At 36.6% G+C, this 17,148-nt stretch overlaps 1 protein-coding gene and 1 pseudogene across 3 annotated transcripts; both read left to right on the top strand.

Moving 5' to 3' along the window:
* Positions 1-49: 49 nt before the first annotated feature.
* On the top strand, positions 50-9,301 carry LOC143552432 (nuclear pore complex protein NUP96-like). Of its 2 annotated transcripts, XM_077042658.1 has the most exons (6): positions 50-80; positions 839-3,362; positions 4,014-4,137; positions 7,686-7,834; positions 7,958-8,055; positions 9,026-9,301. In XM_077042658.1, exons 2-6 carry the CDS (start codon positions 897-899, stop codon positions 9,219-9,221), a joined length of 3,033 nt encoding a protein of 1,010 aa, XP_076898773.1. In that variant the 5' UTR covers positions 50-80; positions 839-896; the 3' UTR covers positions 9,222-9,301. The 2 variants fall into 2 exon arrangements, with proteins under 2 accessions (XP_076898773.1, XP_076898772.1); XM_077042657.1 differs by lacking the exon at positions 50-80 and having other exon boundaries at positions 711-3,362.
* A 1,816-nt stretch (positions 9,302-11,117) lies between these two features.
* On the top strand, positions 11,118-12,559 carry LOC143552435 (deSI-like protein At4g17486 pseudogene; annotated as a pseudogene). The gene is made up of 3 exons (XR_013138654.1): positions 11,118-11,259; positions 12,015-12,302; positions 12,372-12,559. The product of XR_013138654.1 is annotated as a deSI-like protein At4g17486 pseudogene (transcript).
* The last annotated feature ends 4,589 nt before the right edge of the window (positions 12,560-17,148 follow it).

The following is a 17,148-nucleotide window of genomic DNA, read 5'->3' on the forward strand; positions in this document are numbered from 1 at the left end:
ATAAACCAACCTTTTTAGGGTTTTGTGTTCCGAAGCTACCTACATTCTCCTTCTTCTCCACAGAGTGACTTTATTGCCAGGTACTCTTTCTTTACCTCAATAAATACTTTTGTATTTTCATCCTACAGAGTATCTTAATCCTTTGCTAAATTAGGTCAATAGCTTACCTTTATCAGTAGTGCTTATTTAGCTGAAAAATAGTTTCCGATTTTCAGTTTAACTATCTATATTCTCTTGCATCTTTGCTAAATTAGCTTTTCTTTCTTAGTTACTAGTGCCTTGCCTGGAACAATTAAGAATCCACACTCAATTGAAACCTACCTTCACCAATACTACTTAAACTGTATTCACTCTACTGACTTTTAGCTTCACTTCACCAGTAGTTATTAACTTCTTAAATCCCATCACTTGTTGCTTGTTTGTGTAATTCTTTTTTCTTTTTTTCATATTCTCTTCTATGCAGTTAATGCACTAAAAATATCGAATATTGGTTATTACAGTGGGATATCGGTAATTTTAATATCATGCAGAATTTTTATACACACATATGAATATATGATATGTGTTTAAAAACATTAATAAACAATATCCAAAGTCAAAACTCAAAAGTGTCAATATTTGAAGCATGATCTAATTGTAAGCCATGAAATATTCCTCCTAGCCCACTTCAACCATGGCATCCAAAATACCGGTCAATATCAGTTAAATATTGGTGCCAATATTAAAACTGATATTTTTCTTCGGGACGATAACTGATATCCCTTCGATATATCGCCGATATTAACCTGTCAAAATCCTATTGCTGTTTTTATACCTTCTTTTTAATGCACTGGATCAGGTGGTTTTGAAGAATCTCACCGACGAATAAATTACACAAAGTAAACATTTAACTCAACATGGGTGTGTGCTTAGATGCCCCTGAATCATATCAGCATTATCTTGTATCTCAATTCAAGAAAAGGAAAGTAAGTTCCGATGCTGATGATGGCTCTTCAGCATGCTCACTCACATGTGAGATTAAAACTTGCTTACCCAGCCTACGAGCTTCTGATTATTTCATGGAACCTAGCTTGACCGAGTTGACCATGAGGGAAATTCTGGACCCGGGTCATTGCACCAGGGTTCAAAACTTTACAGTTGGTAGATATGGATACGGAAGTGTTAGGTTTTTTGGGGATACCGATGTCAGATGGCTAGATTTAGACCAGATTGTCAAGTTTAACAGGCATGAGATTATTGTTTACAAAGATGAAACTACCAAACCTGTTGTTGGCAAGGGACTTAACAAACCGGCTGAAGTGACTTTAGTGCTACAAAAACCCTTCTCAATAGAAAAGCTGAAATCAAGTGCAGAAAATCAAGGAGCCGAGTTCATTTCTTTTGACTCGCATCGAAAAGAATGGAAGTTTTCTGTTCAACATTTTAGCAGATTTGGTTTGAGTGATGACGAAGAAGATGATGTCTTGATGGATGACGCTGATGTCGAAGTTAGAAACCAGGTTACGTTGAATGATAATGATGGTTCTGATATTGATGAAGACAGCCCGTTAACAGATTCCCGATTGCTTTCTCATTCACTTCCTTCACACCTCGGGCTCGACCCTGTTAGAATGAAGGAAATGAGAATGATGATGTTTTCTAATGAAGAAGAAGATGATGATGATGATGATGATATGGAATTAGAGAATTCAAATGGAACTCTTTCACACCATAGATCACTGGTTGGTAGCAAAACCGTGCAAAGATCCAGCCCGTTAACGACTCGGAAAACCCCACTAGCTTTACTCGAGTATAATCCTGGTAGTTTTGTTTCAAGCCCTAATGGGTCTATTTTACTAGCCCAACAAAACAAAGGACTTCCTTTGACACTAACAAAAGTTCAAGGGTTTAAACTGGAGATTAAGGAAACACCAGTAACAAAAAACTATTCCCACAACATAGTTGATGCTGGTTTATTGATGGGTAGGTCATTTGGCATAGCATGGGGTCCAAACAACCTTCTTATTCACTGTGGTTCTGTTGGTGACGCTAAGGAGAATTCATATCTTTCTTCTACAATAAGTTTAGAAAAAGTAGCAATCGATAATGTGGTAAGGGATGAAGACAACAAAGTACGGGAAGAACTTATTGATTTATGCTTTGATTCTCCTTTAAATTTCCATAAAGAAATTAACTATGAACCAAAGGAAATCATGTTTGATTCATATAAGTTAAAGACTCGAAAGCTTGTGTTTAACGGTTTTGAATTGCTGTCTATATGCCGAAAATATATCGGGATTATTGAAAAGCAATTAGAAGTACCGGGATTATCTTCTTCTGCTCGGGTGATGTTAATGCACCAAGTTTTTGTTTGGGAGCTTATAAATGCTCTTTTTTCGTCAAAAGAAAGTTCATTAGATGCTGACGAAGCAGCACTCCCTTTAATCCGAAGAGCAGAGTTCAGTGTATGGTTACAGGAAAGTGTTTGCCACCGTGTACAAGACGAAATAAGTTCCTTAAACGACTCAAAAGATCTACAACAGTTGTTTTTACTTTTAACTGGCCGGCAAATTGATGCAGCTGTTGAATTGTCTGCTTCTAGGGGAGATGTGAGACTTGCTTGTCTGTTAAGCCAAGCTGGTGGGTCAACAGTCAACCGTATGGACATCGATCGACAACTCGATCTTTGGAAAACAAACAATCTAGATTTCAATTTTATTGAGAAAGACAGGATAAGGCTGTTTGAGTTGCTTGCTGGTAACATTCATGGTGCATTAGGTGAAATGGATATCGACTGGAAACGGTTTTTAGGGTTGTTAATGTGGTACCACCTTCCACCTGCTTCTGATTTGTCTTCTATATTCAAAACATATCAGCAACTTCTAGAAAATGGGCGGGCGCCGTATCCAGTTCCTGTTTACATAGATGAAAAGCTTGTAAAAGATGGTGAAAGTTGGACTCCTGGTAACCGTTTTGATCTTGCATATTATCTCATGCTTCTTCATTGTAATGAAGATAGAGACTTTACTAATATTCACATGCTGAAGACTATGTTAAGTGCGTTTGCTTCAACTTATGATCCACTTGATCATCATATGATCTGGCATCAACGTGCGGTGTTGGAAGCTGTTGGGACATTTAGTTGTGATGATCTTCATGTGCTTGATATGGCTTTTGTTTCACAGTTGTTAAACCTAGGACACTGTCATTGGGCTATTTATGTTGTACTCCACATTCCACATCGTGATGATTATCCATATTTGCAAGCTAGTGTTATTAGGGAAATCTTATTCCAGTATTGTGAAACATGGAGTGGTCAAGAAAGTCAACGCCAATTTATTGTTGAATTGGGAGTTCCATCTGCATGGTTGCATGAGGCCTTGGTTAGTTTTATTGATTTTTATTGGATACTATTTGATAAAATTGTAAACGAAACGAACAAATACGAACAAAGCATGCTTGTGTTTTGTTCGCTCGTTTAACTTTATCCAAGCAAACGATCGAACACGAACAATCAAATGAACGAGGTTTTCTTGTCTGTGTTCTTTTTTAAAGCAAATGAACATGTTTGTGTTCGTTTACGGTTGTTTATTAACAGCAAAAACGAACTCATGTAACTGAACTTAGGTGAACGACATAACCGAGTGAGCATCATTAAAAATATAGCAAACATCAATTTATTGGGCCTAAAAACTTTATAAAACTTCACTAAATAGTAATGGTGATATCTTAATTTCATAAACTAGACTAAATTATAACGGGCCTGAAAAATTAAGTGAATATACAAGCGAAAACAAATGAACAAATGTAAACAAACGTTCACGAACATAGATGAACGAACAAGGCATGCCTTCATGTTCGTTCGTGTATGACTAAAACATACATAAGTTAGAAATTGGACAGTGGGTGAATTAATCAATAATTTGAAATGGCTTCGATGATAATTGGCTTTTGTTATTTAGATATTTCCTTATACCTTATCCTTAAAATCTGTTTTTCAGAAAGTAAAATTATAACTTATTTAAATTCTGCAGGCTGTATATCATGCTTACAATGGAAATTCTTTCCAGGCCCTTGAACACTATCTTGGATGTGCGTTTTGGCAAAAAGCACATTCAATCTTCATAACTTCAGTTGCACATTCTCTTTTCGTGTCAGGTAATCAGTTATCTACTTTTCTGGATGTGACATTTTGTAAAATTCTATTCGATTCCAGATATATTCACCTGATCTTTAAAACAAAATAGATATATAATTTTGTGTGGACTTTGCATGTCATATAGTGGTACCCACTGGGTAGAAAATGCTGCTATATATTTGTAAAAAGTAGTAAATAAATTCTCTTTTCGTATCAGGTAATCAGTTTTGGTACGATTTGTTATAATTTCTATTTGATTTTAGATATTTTCACCTGATATTTAAAACAAAGTATATATATAAATTTGTGTAGACTTTGCATGTCATGCATGTTAGGATTAAACGCACACACGAAACTGAACACACACACGAAAGCAGTAAACGAACACGAGGATTTAACGTGGTTCGGTCTAAACTGACCTACGTCCACGGGTGGCAACTAGGTATATCTTTATTGAGTGACCAAATATTACAAGTACATAATGTTGTTTATATAGTGACTGAACTAGGGTTAGTAAATTATTATGCAAGAAATCTAAACCGGGCCGGGCTTGGGCCCGACCGCCCACACCCGTCTCCTCTTTTGACTTCATATAATAAACCGGGCCAACAAGGCCTACGAACCCAACAATCTCCCACTCGGAGGCCTTGAGTACTCTCGTCTGCACTCCTGATTGTACTTCTGTAATCTGAACATTAAACTTCTTCTAGTTGCCACCGCCTTCTTATCAATTAACCTGAAGGCCCGTTGAAGCTCCCCGGAGCTCCAACACGTCAGTCATGGCTGAAACTGCCCCTGACCCGTTCTCTGTCCCTACCGGCTCCCACTGTAACGAACTACCGGATCCTGAGATAACCTGAGAACAAACACTCTCCATATTCAGCAAGTAATTCATTGGAGAGACTTTTACAGCTGGAATACTGGTTTTCTTAATCCACTGTCGACCTGGAACTGTAACTAAAACACGACCTGTGCTCCCACTGTCACGATGTCCCCCAACTGATTTAACCTTCCTAGCTCGTTCATCCTGAATCTTCACTTTGGCTCTGGGTTTGTTACTTGCAAAACGAACCTTCTTCTGCCCACGAGATTCTGTGAACCGGACTTTGTCTTTCACCAAAACTGGATCCACTCCTTTCGGTGACATATTGACCATATACAACGAACCCATTTTCTTGCCACGAGCAACCACGAGATTCCCTTTGACTACTTTCCACTGCCCATTCCCGAACTTAACATCGTGCCCCTGGTCATCCAACTGCCCAACTGAAATCAAACGTTTCTTCAAACTTGGAATAACCCTCACGTCTTTCAAAGTCCAAGAAGTACCGGCTGAAGTTATCAAATCAACGTCTCCCATACCCGTAACCTCTAAAATATCATCATTCGCTAGTCGAACCTTTCCAAAATCCCCAAATTTAAGATTCTTCATCGTTTCACTACAGTGAGTGGCATGAAACGATGCACCAGAATCCATCACCCAAGCATCAACGCTACTCTCAACACTACAAACCAAAGCCTCATCACTACTGACCCCGTCATTTGTGTCGTCTTCTGTAACGTTCACCTCTTTCTTACCATTCGGACACTGATTCCTGAAGTGTCCTTTCTCTTTACAACCCCAACATTCAATATCCTTACGAGTCTTAGACTGACTCCTCTTCCTGCTCCCACTGCCTCGCTGTTTTCCCCTACCTCTACCTTCTGTGACTAGCATATTGCCTGATGATTCACCTGAACTTCTGCGTCTTGAATCTTCTCCCAGAATCAGATCTCGAATCCCATCGAAAGTAATATTTGTAGACGAACTACAAACTGCAGTCACTGTTTGCGACCAACTGTCGGGCAAAGAGGATAATAACAAGAGGCCTTGAACTTCATCATCAAACTTAATGTCAACTGACACTAAGCGGGACAAGATCGAATTAAGATTATTGATATGAGTTGTAACTGACCCACCCTCTTTCATTCTTGTTGTCACTAGCTCTCGGATAAGATAGACCTTATTCGCTGCCGAAGGCTTCTCATACGTGTTGGATAGTGCGTCCATCATACCACGGGCTGTGGTTTCTTTCATGACGTTAAACGCCACATCTTCCGACAACGACAATATAATACAAGCCCTAGCTTTCTTGTCTAACTTCTTCCAATCTGCTTCTGACAGCTTTTCTGGTTTTTCATCCTCAAGCACTACATCCAAGTCTTTCTGACAAAGTAGTGCCTCAATCTGCATCTTCCACCAACCGAACTTCTGTCCGTCAAACTTCTGTATCGAAACCTTTCCGTCTTCTGCCATAACAATGACTAAAACGAAAAACTGGATAAAAACAGAGACAGACACAACAATGGCACGAGCCTGAACTTAACGACTGTTCAACTGAACTCTGTTAAACAATCAACCTATTTATACGCAGCGGAATATCGAACTGAAAATCAGAAACCGAAACTTTAAACTGAAACGATAAACCTGACAAACGCGGTTGGCACTGGTTCTCCGTTTCTTTAACGCTTCTTCTGACTTGACAACGATTCTTCAATGAAAAATAGAATCCTGATTCAACTTGTTCTTGGTTCGGTTAGGCTGATCAGCGATAACAGGTAATCAGGCCGGCTTCACTGCTCGGCTACCACACTTATACTTCGACCACAAACCCGTAACGGCAGCTGGTTACTCAGTTCTGTCGGCTAGACTGCCCGACACGACTTTTAGCGGTTGATGCTTCTTGAATGACGATCGAACAAATCGGTAATAGGGTGGCGGCGCTACTGCCGGCAAACCCTAATCGAACTGATGACCAACAAGACGAACCCGGTGACCGCTGGGTTAATTTGGCGGCTGCCAAAAACGAAACCCTAGATCAACCCTATCTTCTGCAACTCAAAAAACAACAAGCGTTGGCTTACGGTGGTGTATGGCGGTGGACTGAACCCTAGTCGCGATCGTCGGGCTGGGTTTAGTGGCGGCGAAACAGCGGCGGCGTAAACCCTAACGACAATCGGAGAACCGTAGCGGCGGCGGAACCCTAGCGCAGTAGGGTGGCGGCGGCTGGATGGTTTGGCGGCGACTCGGCTGGTTCAACGTGTTCTTCGCGTGATCCGAACCTAAGCTCTAGATACCACTTGTTAGGATTAAACGCACACACGAAACTGAACACACACACGAAAGCAGTAAACGAACACGAGGATTTAACGTGGTTCGGTCTAAACTGACCTACGTCCACGGGTGGCAACTAGGTATATCTTTATTGAGTGACCAAATATTACAAGTACATAATGTTGTTTATATAGAGACTGAACTAGGGTTAGTAAATTATTATGCAAGAAATCTAAACCGGGCCGGGCTTGGGCCCGACCGCCCACACCCGTCTCCTCTTTTGACTTCATATAATAAACCGGGCCAACAAGGCCTACGAACCCAACAATGCAGTGGTATCCTCTGGTTAGAAAATGCTGCTATATATTTGTAAAAAGTAGTAAATAAAAGTATTGTAAAGTTGTAACATTGAATGCATTGAATTTTTTTAAAAGTTCTAGTGGTAACTGTTTGCTAACCTTCTTCATGGTTCAGGCAAACAATCAGAGATATTGAGGCTTGCAACCTCGATGGAAGACCATAAATCAGAAATTGAAAATTGGGATTTGGGAGCTGGAATTTACATAACTTTTTATTCATTAAAAAGTATTTTAAAGGAAGATGATGATACAATGACTGAGCTGGTATGTAGTTTTATAGTGTTAAGTTTGATTTACAGTTATATTAATCAGTTAGTTGCATTACACAAAAATGTGCCTTTAACCTTTTGTCATTGGTTATTATATGCAACATTTTTACTCTTGTAGGGGTCTCTTCAGGAAAAAAATGATGAATGCAGAAAGTTTTTTAATCGTTTGAAAGGAACTTTGGCTTTTTGGGACGACCGCTTGTCTATTGATGCCAGGTGATAAAACAGCTTATTAATTTACTATTGTTCTATTTTACCCCTGATTAAGTTTTTTCTAATCACTTGGGATTATGGATGGCAATGGGCCGGGTTTTCGTGATCCCAGTTTCATGTATACCCCGGGTAGACTTCTAGACGAACCGAACGAACATGAACTGAACATGTTTGTGTTCGTTAGTTAACTTTAACCGAACAAAAGATCGAACTCGAAATATTAAATTAACAGGCTTCTTTGTCGTTTGTGTTTGCTCATTAAGAAATTGAAGATATGTGTGTTCGTTCATGTTTGTTCGTTAATGGTATAAATTAACTGTTCATGAACGTAAACGAACGGACATAACTCAACATAGACGAAACAAACAAACAAACAAACATAACTAAGCTAAAACTGGTTAAAGTAATACGAAGAACATTGTGTTGAGCCTAAAATTATTAAAAGTATACTAAGTTGTGTTAGAATTTATATTATTAATTGATTATATTAATGAATTGGATATTTGAAATGATTATATTAACGAATGCAAATGAACTAAATTAAACAAACGTAAACTAACAAACATAGATGAACGAACATGCATGTGTTCATGTTCGCTCGTATATTAAATAAACGAACTTCTCGCCAAACTGTTCACTGAATGTTTGGTTCGTTACATGATGTGCACAGCATTTTATGGTTAAAATTATCTGAAACCTCATCTTAAATTGACCTAAAAAACCAACTTGAAATATACAAAATTCAACTTAACTTTTCCTACAATTCTCTAATTTTCAATATTAATAATTTCATGTTTTTAACAGTTTCAACATGCTATTTACTATTTAGTATATTTTAAAAGTTTAAATCATCTTAATGATTTCGGCTTCAATGTGTACAAGGGTTCTGGTAACCAAATACTGTACTAACTGTGGAAATCTTTGAATTTATTCTGTGTTATATTCATATTAATATTTGGGTTTTGAATAACAGAACGGTGTACACGAAAATGGCGGAGGAAATAAGTGATCTTCTTGTAGCCGATCCCGGGGAGGGTTCAACAACTGAGATCAAGTTAGAATGCTTCAACACAATATTCGATTCCCCAGTTCCTCAAGATCTTCTTTCATCCCATTTACAGTCTGCAATATCACATTTTACATTGAATCTTACTGAAGCAACTTCATAACATAATAATACAAAATGTGATGAATTTTTGTAATTAATTCTGGATCTCGTTTGATCTAGTGGTTTAAGACATGTTTGTTCCTTGTGTTGTTTGGCTTCTACACTTACAGATCTGTCTTTTAGAGTGTGATCAATAAACTGAGCAATTTTATTACTTTTGATTCTGAATTTTGTTGAAGGTTTATGATCGTTTATTTATTTATTTGCCATTAGTTGACGTCATTGACAGGTATTATAGTTGTTTACTTGTAAAGTCAACATACATTTTTTGAACAGCAAACCTCTATTAGAAAAGCCCAGCACCTCTAAGTAGCAGGTAACAAGTTGCACCGCCTTCTTCACCTCAATGCTTGTTATGTTCTTATTAGTGCACAAAAGATCACCCATAGAAAACGCGTAAATCTGAAAACCTTGCACCATTTACTGATGTGCTGCCACACAATTGAAGAAACAAAGCAGGTAGTAAACAAATGTCCACCAACTCTGCCGCTGAGAAACTAAAACAACACCCATTTGGGCCTACTAAAATACTTGATTTGTCCTATTTTACACTATTTTTATTTGTCAGATATTTAATAACTGAAGAATTTAACTATACAGTATCGTAGTTTAATTTTTGAGGGTGTATTTATCCACCCTTTTGACCTAGATTCTTAATCAATGTTTTAGTTTATATAATAAATCTATTAAAGAAACGTCATTACTATAAAAAGATTCTTAAATAATAGAATTGTATAATTAATTTTAGTTGTGCTATCATCTTCAATAATTTATTTGGTTGGAAGGAATATGATCTAGGGCTTAAATCTATCTACCTTTTTATATGAGCTCCATAACACCATGTTCCTCTCCTTTTTGACGTTTTGGTTCATATTTTATACATAAACATTATGAAATTCATATTTAAACGTTAACAGGTTTTGTAGAAAAGTATCTAATTCAAAAGGTAAAAGAAAATACAAATTTATTTAAAGTAATTACAAATCATAAAAAAAATCTAGTAAACATGTGTGAAATGTCATGCGTATCGTCGTATTTACAACTATTATGATGTAACAAAACAAACATACAGCTAATATGACGTGGCATGTCATGTGTACTGTCGTAGACAACTAAGATAGCTTTACATATGTCATATATGAATGGGGTGATGTAAACATATGTTCGTTTTAAATAACCTTCATTAATACGTGTTAAAAGTTTAATTCATATATTTATATAGCTTGTGCCGAAACCTTCAAAAAATTGTATTTAAACTTTGACGAAGTTGGATAAAAATACTAGTTTTTCTTGAAAAATTTTCATTTAACTAAATAGCATCATTTTATACACGCATACCGTTTTTAAGTCTTCCATAAAAATCTAGCAAGCTTATGATACATATGTGACACGTTATGTGCACCATCATGTAATCATGTAGATGTCATGTGTATAGTTATATGCATTGTATACGAGTGTGATTAATTACTTTGATAATAAGACATACGACAATTCATGTTTATACTCTCACCAAAATGAATACAAAATGTTAAAAAACTTTTGAAACTTTTCATTCAATTTACTCAAATCATTCTATACATAAATAAATTTGTAGGTTTTCAAAACTTAAAAAGAAAATTGCAATACGTATGACACATCATATGAACCTTTTATACCATATTTTAACATAGCAATTTTGTTTTGTTAATGTTTATTATTATATTTCTAATTCTGGAATGTATTAAAATACAACTTTTAATACAAAAAACAAAAATGGTGGTTATATCTCGCTGATGGCAATATGCCACCAACCTTTTGTTTAGTTAGCTTCCTTCACTCATGACTTCATACATACATCTTCATTTCTTATTCCGGTAGCTTAGCTTTAGCTGCCTTCAACCGAGTGAGTATATATGCTATGCTGTGCAGAGGGAGAATTAACTCATCAAGATGTCGAAAATCTGGATCCGTACCGGTTTTCCTTAATGTCTACGATCTTTGCTCCCTCAACAAATGCGCTTACTGGCTCGGCCTCGGCGTCTACCATTCCGCCCTTCAAGGTTTCATCTCCACCTTATACAACTTCATTAACTTGATGATAGATTTTTAAATAAACAGCATTTGATTGTTTTTAATAGGACCATTTACACATACCATCTTATAAATGACCGTTCGGGTATAGGTCGACTGTTCTGACCAAAAAAATTTCCAAGTTTCTATGATCATAATGGTGGATATTGGACTAACAGTCGTTCTGACCAAACTAGTAAACTACTATCAGACGACCGTTTTGAAAAAAAAAATCAAATTTTCTATGTTCAGAATTGCCGTCCTTAAAATGGTCAAACAGACGTTATGACTAATAATTTTCAAAGTTTCTATGATCAATACTACTGTCCAGATACTGGTCAAACGACCGTTCTGACCAATAATTTTCAAAGTTTCTATGATCAGAACAACCATCTAGATATTGGTCAAACAGTCGGTCTTACTAATAGTTTTTAAAGTATGGTCAGAACGGCCGTCCGAATATCGTGCGACCATTATGACAATACTTTTAAAAGTTGACTTTTCAAGTCAAAACAGAAATCAGAGAGTTTCTTGACGGGTCTTATTTCCTTTCTAATATGTGAAATTAATAGATAAAAGTTCAATACAGGTAAAACTTAAAAATACTTGCAACCAAGATTTGATAACTAAACTACTTTCATTTGAGGCAGGGGCTCGACTCGAGCTCGAAAAAGCTCAGGCTCATTTTGAGCTTCTTATCGATCCGATCTCGAGTAGCTGAGTTCATCATTTATAATATGTGTAGTTCATGGAGTTGAGTTTGCGTTCGGATTTCACGAACACTCAACGACGGGAATCTTCGAAGGAGAACCGAAGCAATGCGAAGGATTCACGTTCCGGAAGCAGATTCCGATAGGATGGACGGAGATGAGTCTGAAGGAAATCAGAGGATTCATGGAGGAACTTGCTGGAGACTACAGAGGAAACTCGTATAACCTAATCACTCATAATTGCAATCATTTCTGCATCGATGCGTGCATCAAACTCACCGGAAATCCTATACCTAATTGGATCAACCGCCTTGCTAATATTGGTACGGTTAACTTTCAGTTAAATTAACGATTTAATGAGTTGTTGAATACAATTCCTTGATATATATTAGGTTTAATATGCAAGTGCTTGATTCCGGCGAGTATAAGTAGGTGTAAAATTGGAATAGAAGATAATAAGGAAGAGAAGCTGAATGGCGGTGGTTCAAGTAGGTCGTCGGCATTGGCGTCAACTCCGGTCGGTTTGACCAGAAGCTTTGGTACCAGAAATTTTGTACCTTTTGTTTTTCATGATTCTTAATGCTACCAGATTTGGTAATCACATTTTGATCATTTTGGTTATATGATCATTGTGGAAACAAGTACTTGTTTATCATTTAAACAAATACACTACTATTTAGAATTTTTCTAATATTATTTTCGGTTTTAACAAGAATAAAAGTGTCATATTAGTTAGTTGCGTAGGTTCAATTTTTGAGTTAAATTTTTTTTTTTCTCGGTTGAAACTAAAACCGAACCAAATCAAATTTAGGAAGTTCAAAATCAAACCTATTGGCTAACTAACCACATTATGGTTTTCGTTTTTGACCTAATAAACCGAATAAATTTTCTTCTCATTTTAATTATTATTTATAATTTTAATATTGTCTTTTTCAAAGTAGTAAATGAACTAAGTTAAATACTTAATACTTAAATGGTAAAGCTTAAATAACCGTCTATGATATTAAGTTCTTTTGACTTATTCAAATAAAACCAAATTCAGTTTTTTGAAACCAAAGGCAAAATTCAATTAGTTTTAGCTGAAAATGAATAATCCGAATACACGTCTTGGTTTGATTATCAGTTTAATGATATAAACACATCTACTAATACCATCCTTGTGCCCAACCGATTAATTTTTATAACAAATCTCATACATGGTCTGGTTCCCAGGTACTCAAACCAAACCTCCTACTCATAATTTAAACGGTTTTCAGTTTTTTGATGTTGGATTCTACTCATAATTAAAACGGTTTTCAGTTTTTTTAATGTTAGATTCTAGTTTTCAGTCATATATAGTTTTACAAATATTTGATTTAAACTTGTGGCAATGTGTGAGTGAAAGTGATACGTATAACAAAAGTTAAACATGTATAAAAGGTAGTGTTTAAAGAATATATTCGATCCTTAATTTATCTTAACATTAAAATATCAAACCTTGCCTTTTATCATGTATGGATGCTAGCTTGTTATGACAAGAATATTGCACCTACAATGGACTGGCAATCGACATGTCGTACTCTTTTTTTTATTTTATATTTAACTTCAATATTTTCACGATGCTCGCGAGTTAAAATGTCAACATTTGTTACAAGAGTAAAAAAAAAAACACTGAAAATGCCTTTTCATTTGTAAAGGGAATTTATTATAAGTTTTGAGATGAAAATGAAAGTTGTTGGAGCTAAGGCTGTAGGTTGAGTCTAGAGTGAGATATGTATATATTTGTTTTCAACACTCTAATTTAGGTTATCCGTAAGATATTTTCAACACTCATTTGTGACATGTCTTCTTGGTAGTCTTTGTGAATGCGTAATCCTATTGATCATTGGCATTTTAGACTCTAAATAATAATACTCAGGAATGATCTAATGTTACCATTGAAGATGCTATAATATCTTACGGAGAACCTGAATTATATACTAATTAAGAAAATCATAAATATTATTAGCATTCTGTCTTTAGTCGTAGATATGATGTTTAGTCAAATAGCATAAACTTTTTAAGATTGAAAACAAAGAAACATGAGTAATAGGTAGAAAAACGAGAGTATCAAACCTTAATAAATACAAAATACAATAATACATACACGACATTTGGAGATATAAAGTGAGTTGTTGTCACATATTACATTGTTTTTAAAAAAATGTTATACATGATTGAAAAGTTGATATACAACATAACATTACACATCAGTACTGTCACATACATTTAAGTGGATATCAATGTGTAAAAAGCCATGTCCAAAATTAAAACTGAATACATGACCATGATTCATGTATCTCATGCCTACATGATGAATTTTTTGTGACATAACTTTAGAGATGCAACACACATTAAAATGGCTACATTCTATTAGCATACTCATATCAATACGAGTAAACGAGTTTGATATTAGTCTAATTAACTGATATATTTATGAACCCAAATCAGCAAAAATATCAATTAAGCCATATACCTAAAAGTGTTAATTTTTTTAGGTTACAAACTTACAACATCAAAATAGGATCTTTATATCTATCTCCATCTCTGAAACTTAACTATATCCTCTATTTTTGTTTTAAATATAGAGTTGACAGAATTACAAATTTTGTCCTTTAAACAAAGTCAACTTAGGGTTCGGGTCTTTTATTTAGTTTCTTTGCATGCGGTGTTCTTTAAACTTTTTTTTAAACTCATTATGTCCTTTACGCTAATTGGGTTAGAAAAACTCAGTTAAATACCCTCACGTGAGGCGCATGTGAGGGCATATTGGTCTTTTTAACAGAGTAGTTCAAATATATTATTGTAAAAATAAATAATAAATATTAAATAGATACTCTCTCTCTCTCCTCGTCTTCTTTCTCTTCTCGAGCTCTCGTCTTCTTCTCTCTCTACACCACCACCACCACCGCTACCAACCCTCTTTCTCTCTCTCAGCCGTGACCACCACCAAACCAACCCCCGTCATTGTCTAGCCGAAACCACAACAACCATATTTGATGGCTAGGAAATGGATTTGGTAGAACACCACCATGTTCGGACCGTCTGCCCAGAGCACTCCAACGCCACCGCCTCGCCTACAACTGTCGCCGGAAACACCACCATCCACCAGATCTGCTGGAGAGTCACCGGAAACCAACCGTAACCCTAACATTCCACTACCGGAACACCGTCCTCTTCTTAAAAAATCCATAAATCTTTCCTCATACTCTGCTTCAATCTCAGCCTTCTTCTTCTTCTTCTTCTTCTTCTTCTTCTTCTTCTTCTTCTTATTATTATTATTATTATTATTATTATTATTATTATCATCATCAATACCATCGTCTTGAAATGCCGAAAGATTCAAGCTTTTTGTTTTTTTGACGTCTAATTCGGTGTCGGAGTCATCCGGGTTGGGTTTATTTGAAGAATTGGGGATCTGGGAGTTTGATTTTGGTTCAGAATCAGCTTTTAATTGAGAAATTTGTGGAAGATTTGAAGATTGATTGGTGGGTTTGATTCGGAATGGGTTTGAATCGGAGAAGATTGAATCAGAGGTTGGATTATTGGGTTCTTGATAAGTGTTACCGAATAGGGATTTGAATATGTTGTCTGATGATGGTGGAGGTGAAGAATTAGGGTTTTCGGGATTGGGTTGTTTTGATTTCTTACCCATTGTTGAAGAAGAAGATGAAGAATTCAGGTGGCCGGAAACCGGAGGTGGTGGTTCAGGTAGTCTGAAGCTGGAGGTGGGGTTGGTGGTGGATTTTAGGGTTTTGCAAGTGGTGGGAGAGGTGATAAACTCTTTGCAGGTGTAGACGAAAAGACCAATATGCCCTCACATGCGCCTCACTTGAGGGCATTTAACTGAGTTTTTCTAACCCAGTTAGCGTAAAGGACATAACGTGTAGAAAAAAAAGTTTAAAGGACACTGTCTGCAAAGAAACTAAATAAAGAACACGAACCGTAAATTGACTTTGTTTAAAGGACAAAAGTTATAATTCTGTCTTTAGAGTTTTAAGAGAAACAATTATTTTCTTCATCCAGAAATTAATAACTTGATAATTTTAAATAATAGTAGACACTAGATAGAAACAATGTTTGTGCCCCAATAAAGAAATAAAACTGATTAATACTAAGACAAATGGTCGAGAAACTCAACGAAACCAAGATAAAGGTGTTTGTGATAGATAGAGGTGAAAAAAAAACCGAACCCGAAAAAAAAAACCTCGGAACCGGTTTTATTTATACCCGGGTTTTAATACCCGAACCCGACCATACCCGTAGGGTACAGATAAGGTATGCATTTCAGGATCAATCCTGTGATGGTAAAGAAGAGCAATGGGTCATGGAGAATGTGCATTGATTTCAAAGACCTCAACAAAGCGTGTCCAAAAGATTGTTACCCCCTCCCAAACATTGACGCGAAGGTGGACTCTGTGGCCCCATTTAAGCTCAAATGTTTCCTGGATGCTTATAAGGGCTATCACCAAATTCAAATGGCACCACAAGATGAGGACAAGACTGCCTTCAGAACTGACAAGGGTGTTTTCTGTTACACAAAAATGCCCTTTGGTTTGAAAAATGCAGGAGCCACTTACCAAAGACTCATGGATGCGGTTTTCAACGAGCAAATTGGAAGAAACTTAGAAGTCTACGTGGATGATTTGGTGATTAAAAGCAGGGAGGAAAAACAAATGCTCAAAGACATCGAAGAAACCCTTTGGCGCCTAAAGAAAGTAAACATGAAGCTCAACCCGAGCAAATGCACATTCGGCGTAGAAGAAGGGAAATTTCTCGGTGTAATGGTCACCAAGGATGGTTTCAAGGTGAACCCAGAGAAGGTGGAGGCTATCCTTGACATGCCCTCACCATCCACCATGAAGGAAGTTCAAAAGTTGAATGGCAGATTGGTATCAATTAACAGGTTACTAGCAAACCATGCAAGAAAATCTACCCCATTCGTTAACACATTGAGAAATTGCTTAAAGAAAAGCCAATTCAAGCGGACGCCTGAGGCCGAGCAAGCTTTCAGTGAGATAAAAGAATGTCTGATAAATCTGCCTGCGCTCACAGCTCCACTACCTGGCGAAACTCTAACGTTGTACCTGTCAGCAGGAGAGCGCGCCATTGGCGCAGTGTTGTTGGTGGATCGCAAGGGAATCCAAACAC

Source organism: Bidens hawaiensis, unplaced genomic scaffold, assembly GCF_021521415.1.
Source record: "Bidens hawaiensis isolate Kalapana, Puna unplaced genomic scaffold, B.hawaiensis_p1.1 tig00016869_1, whole genome shotgun sequence".
NCBI classification, from domain to species: Eukaryota; Viridiplantae; Streptophyta; class Magnoliopsida; order Asterales; family Asteraceae; genus Bidens; species Bidens hawaiensis.

Excerpts from the sequence above, each read along its gene's own strand:
- LOC143552432 (XM_077042658.1), top strand. The coding sequence starts at position 897 with ATGGGTGTGTGCTTAGATGCCCCTGAATCATATCAGCATTATCTTGTA. Across the intron at positions 7,835-7,957 it reads ATGATACAATGACTGAGCTG|GGGTCTCTTCAGGAAAAAAA; the intron begins GTATGTAGTTTT and ends TTACTCTTGTAG. Across the intron at positions 8,056-9,025 it reads CGCTTGTCTATTGATGCCAG|AACGGTGTACACGAAAATGG; the intron begins GTGATAAAACAG and ends TTTGAATAACAG.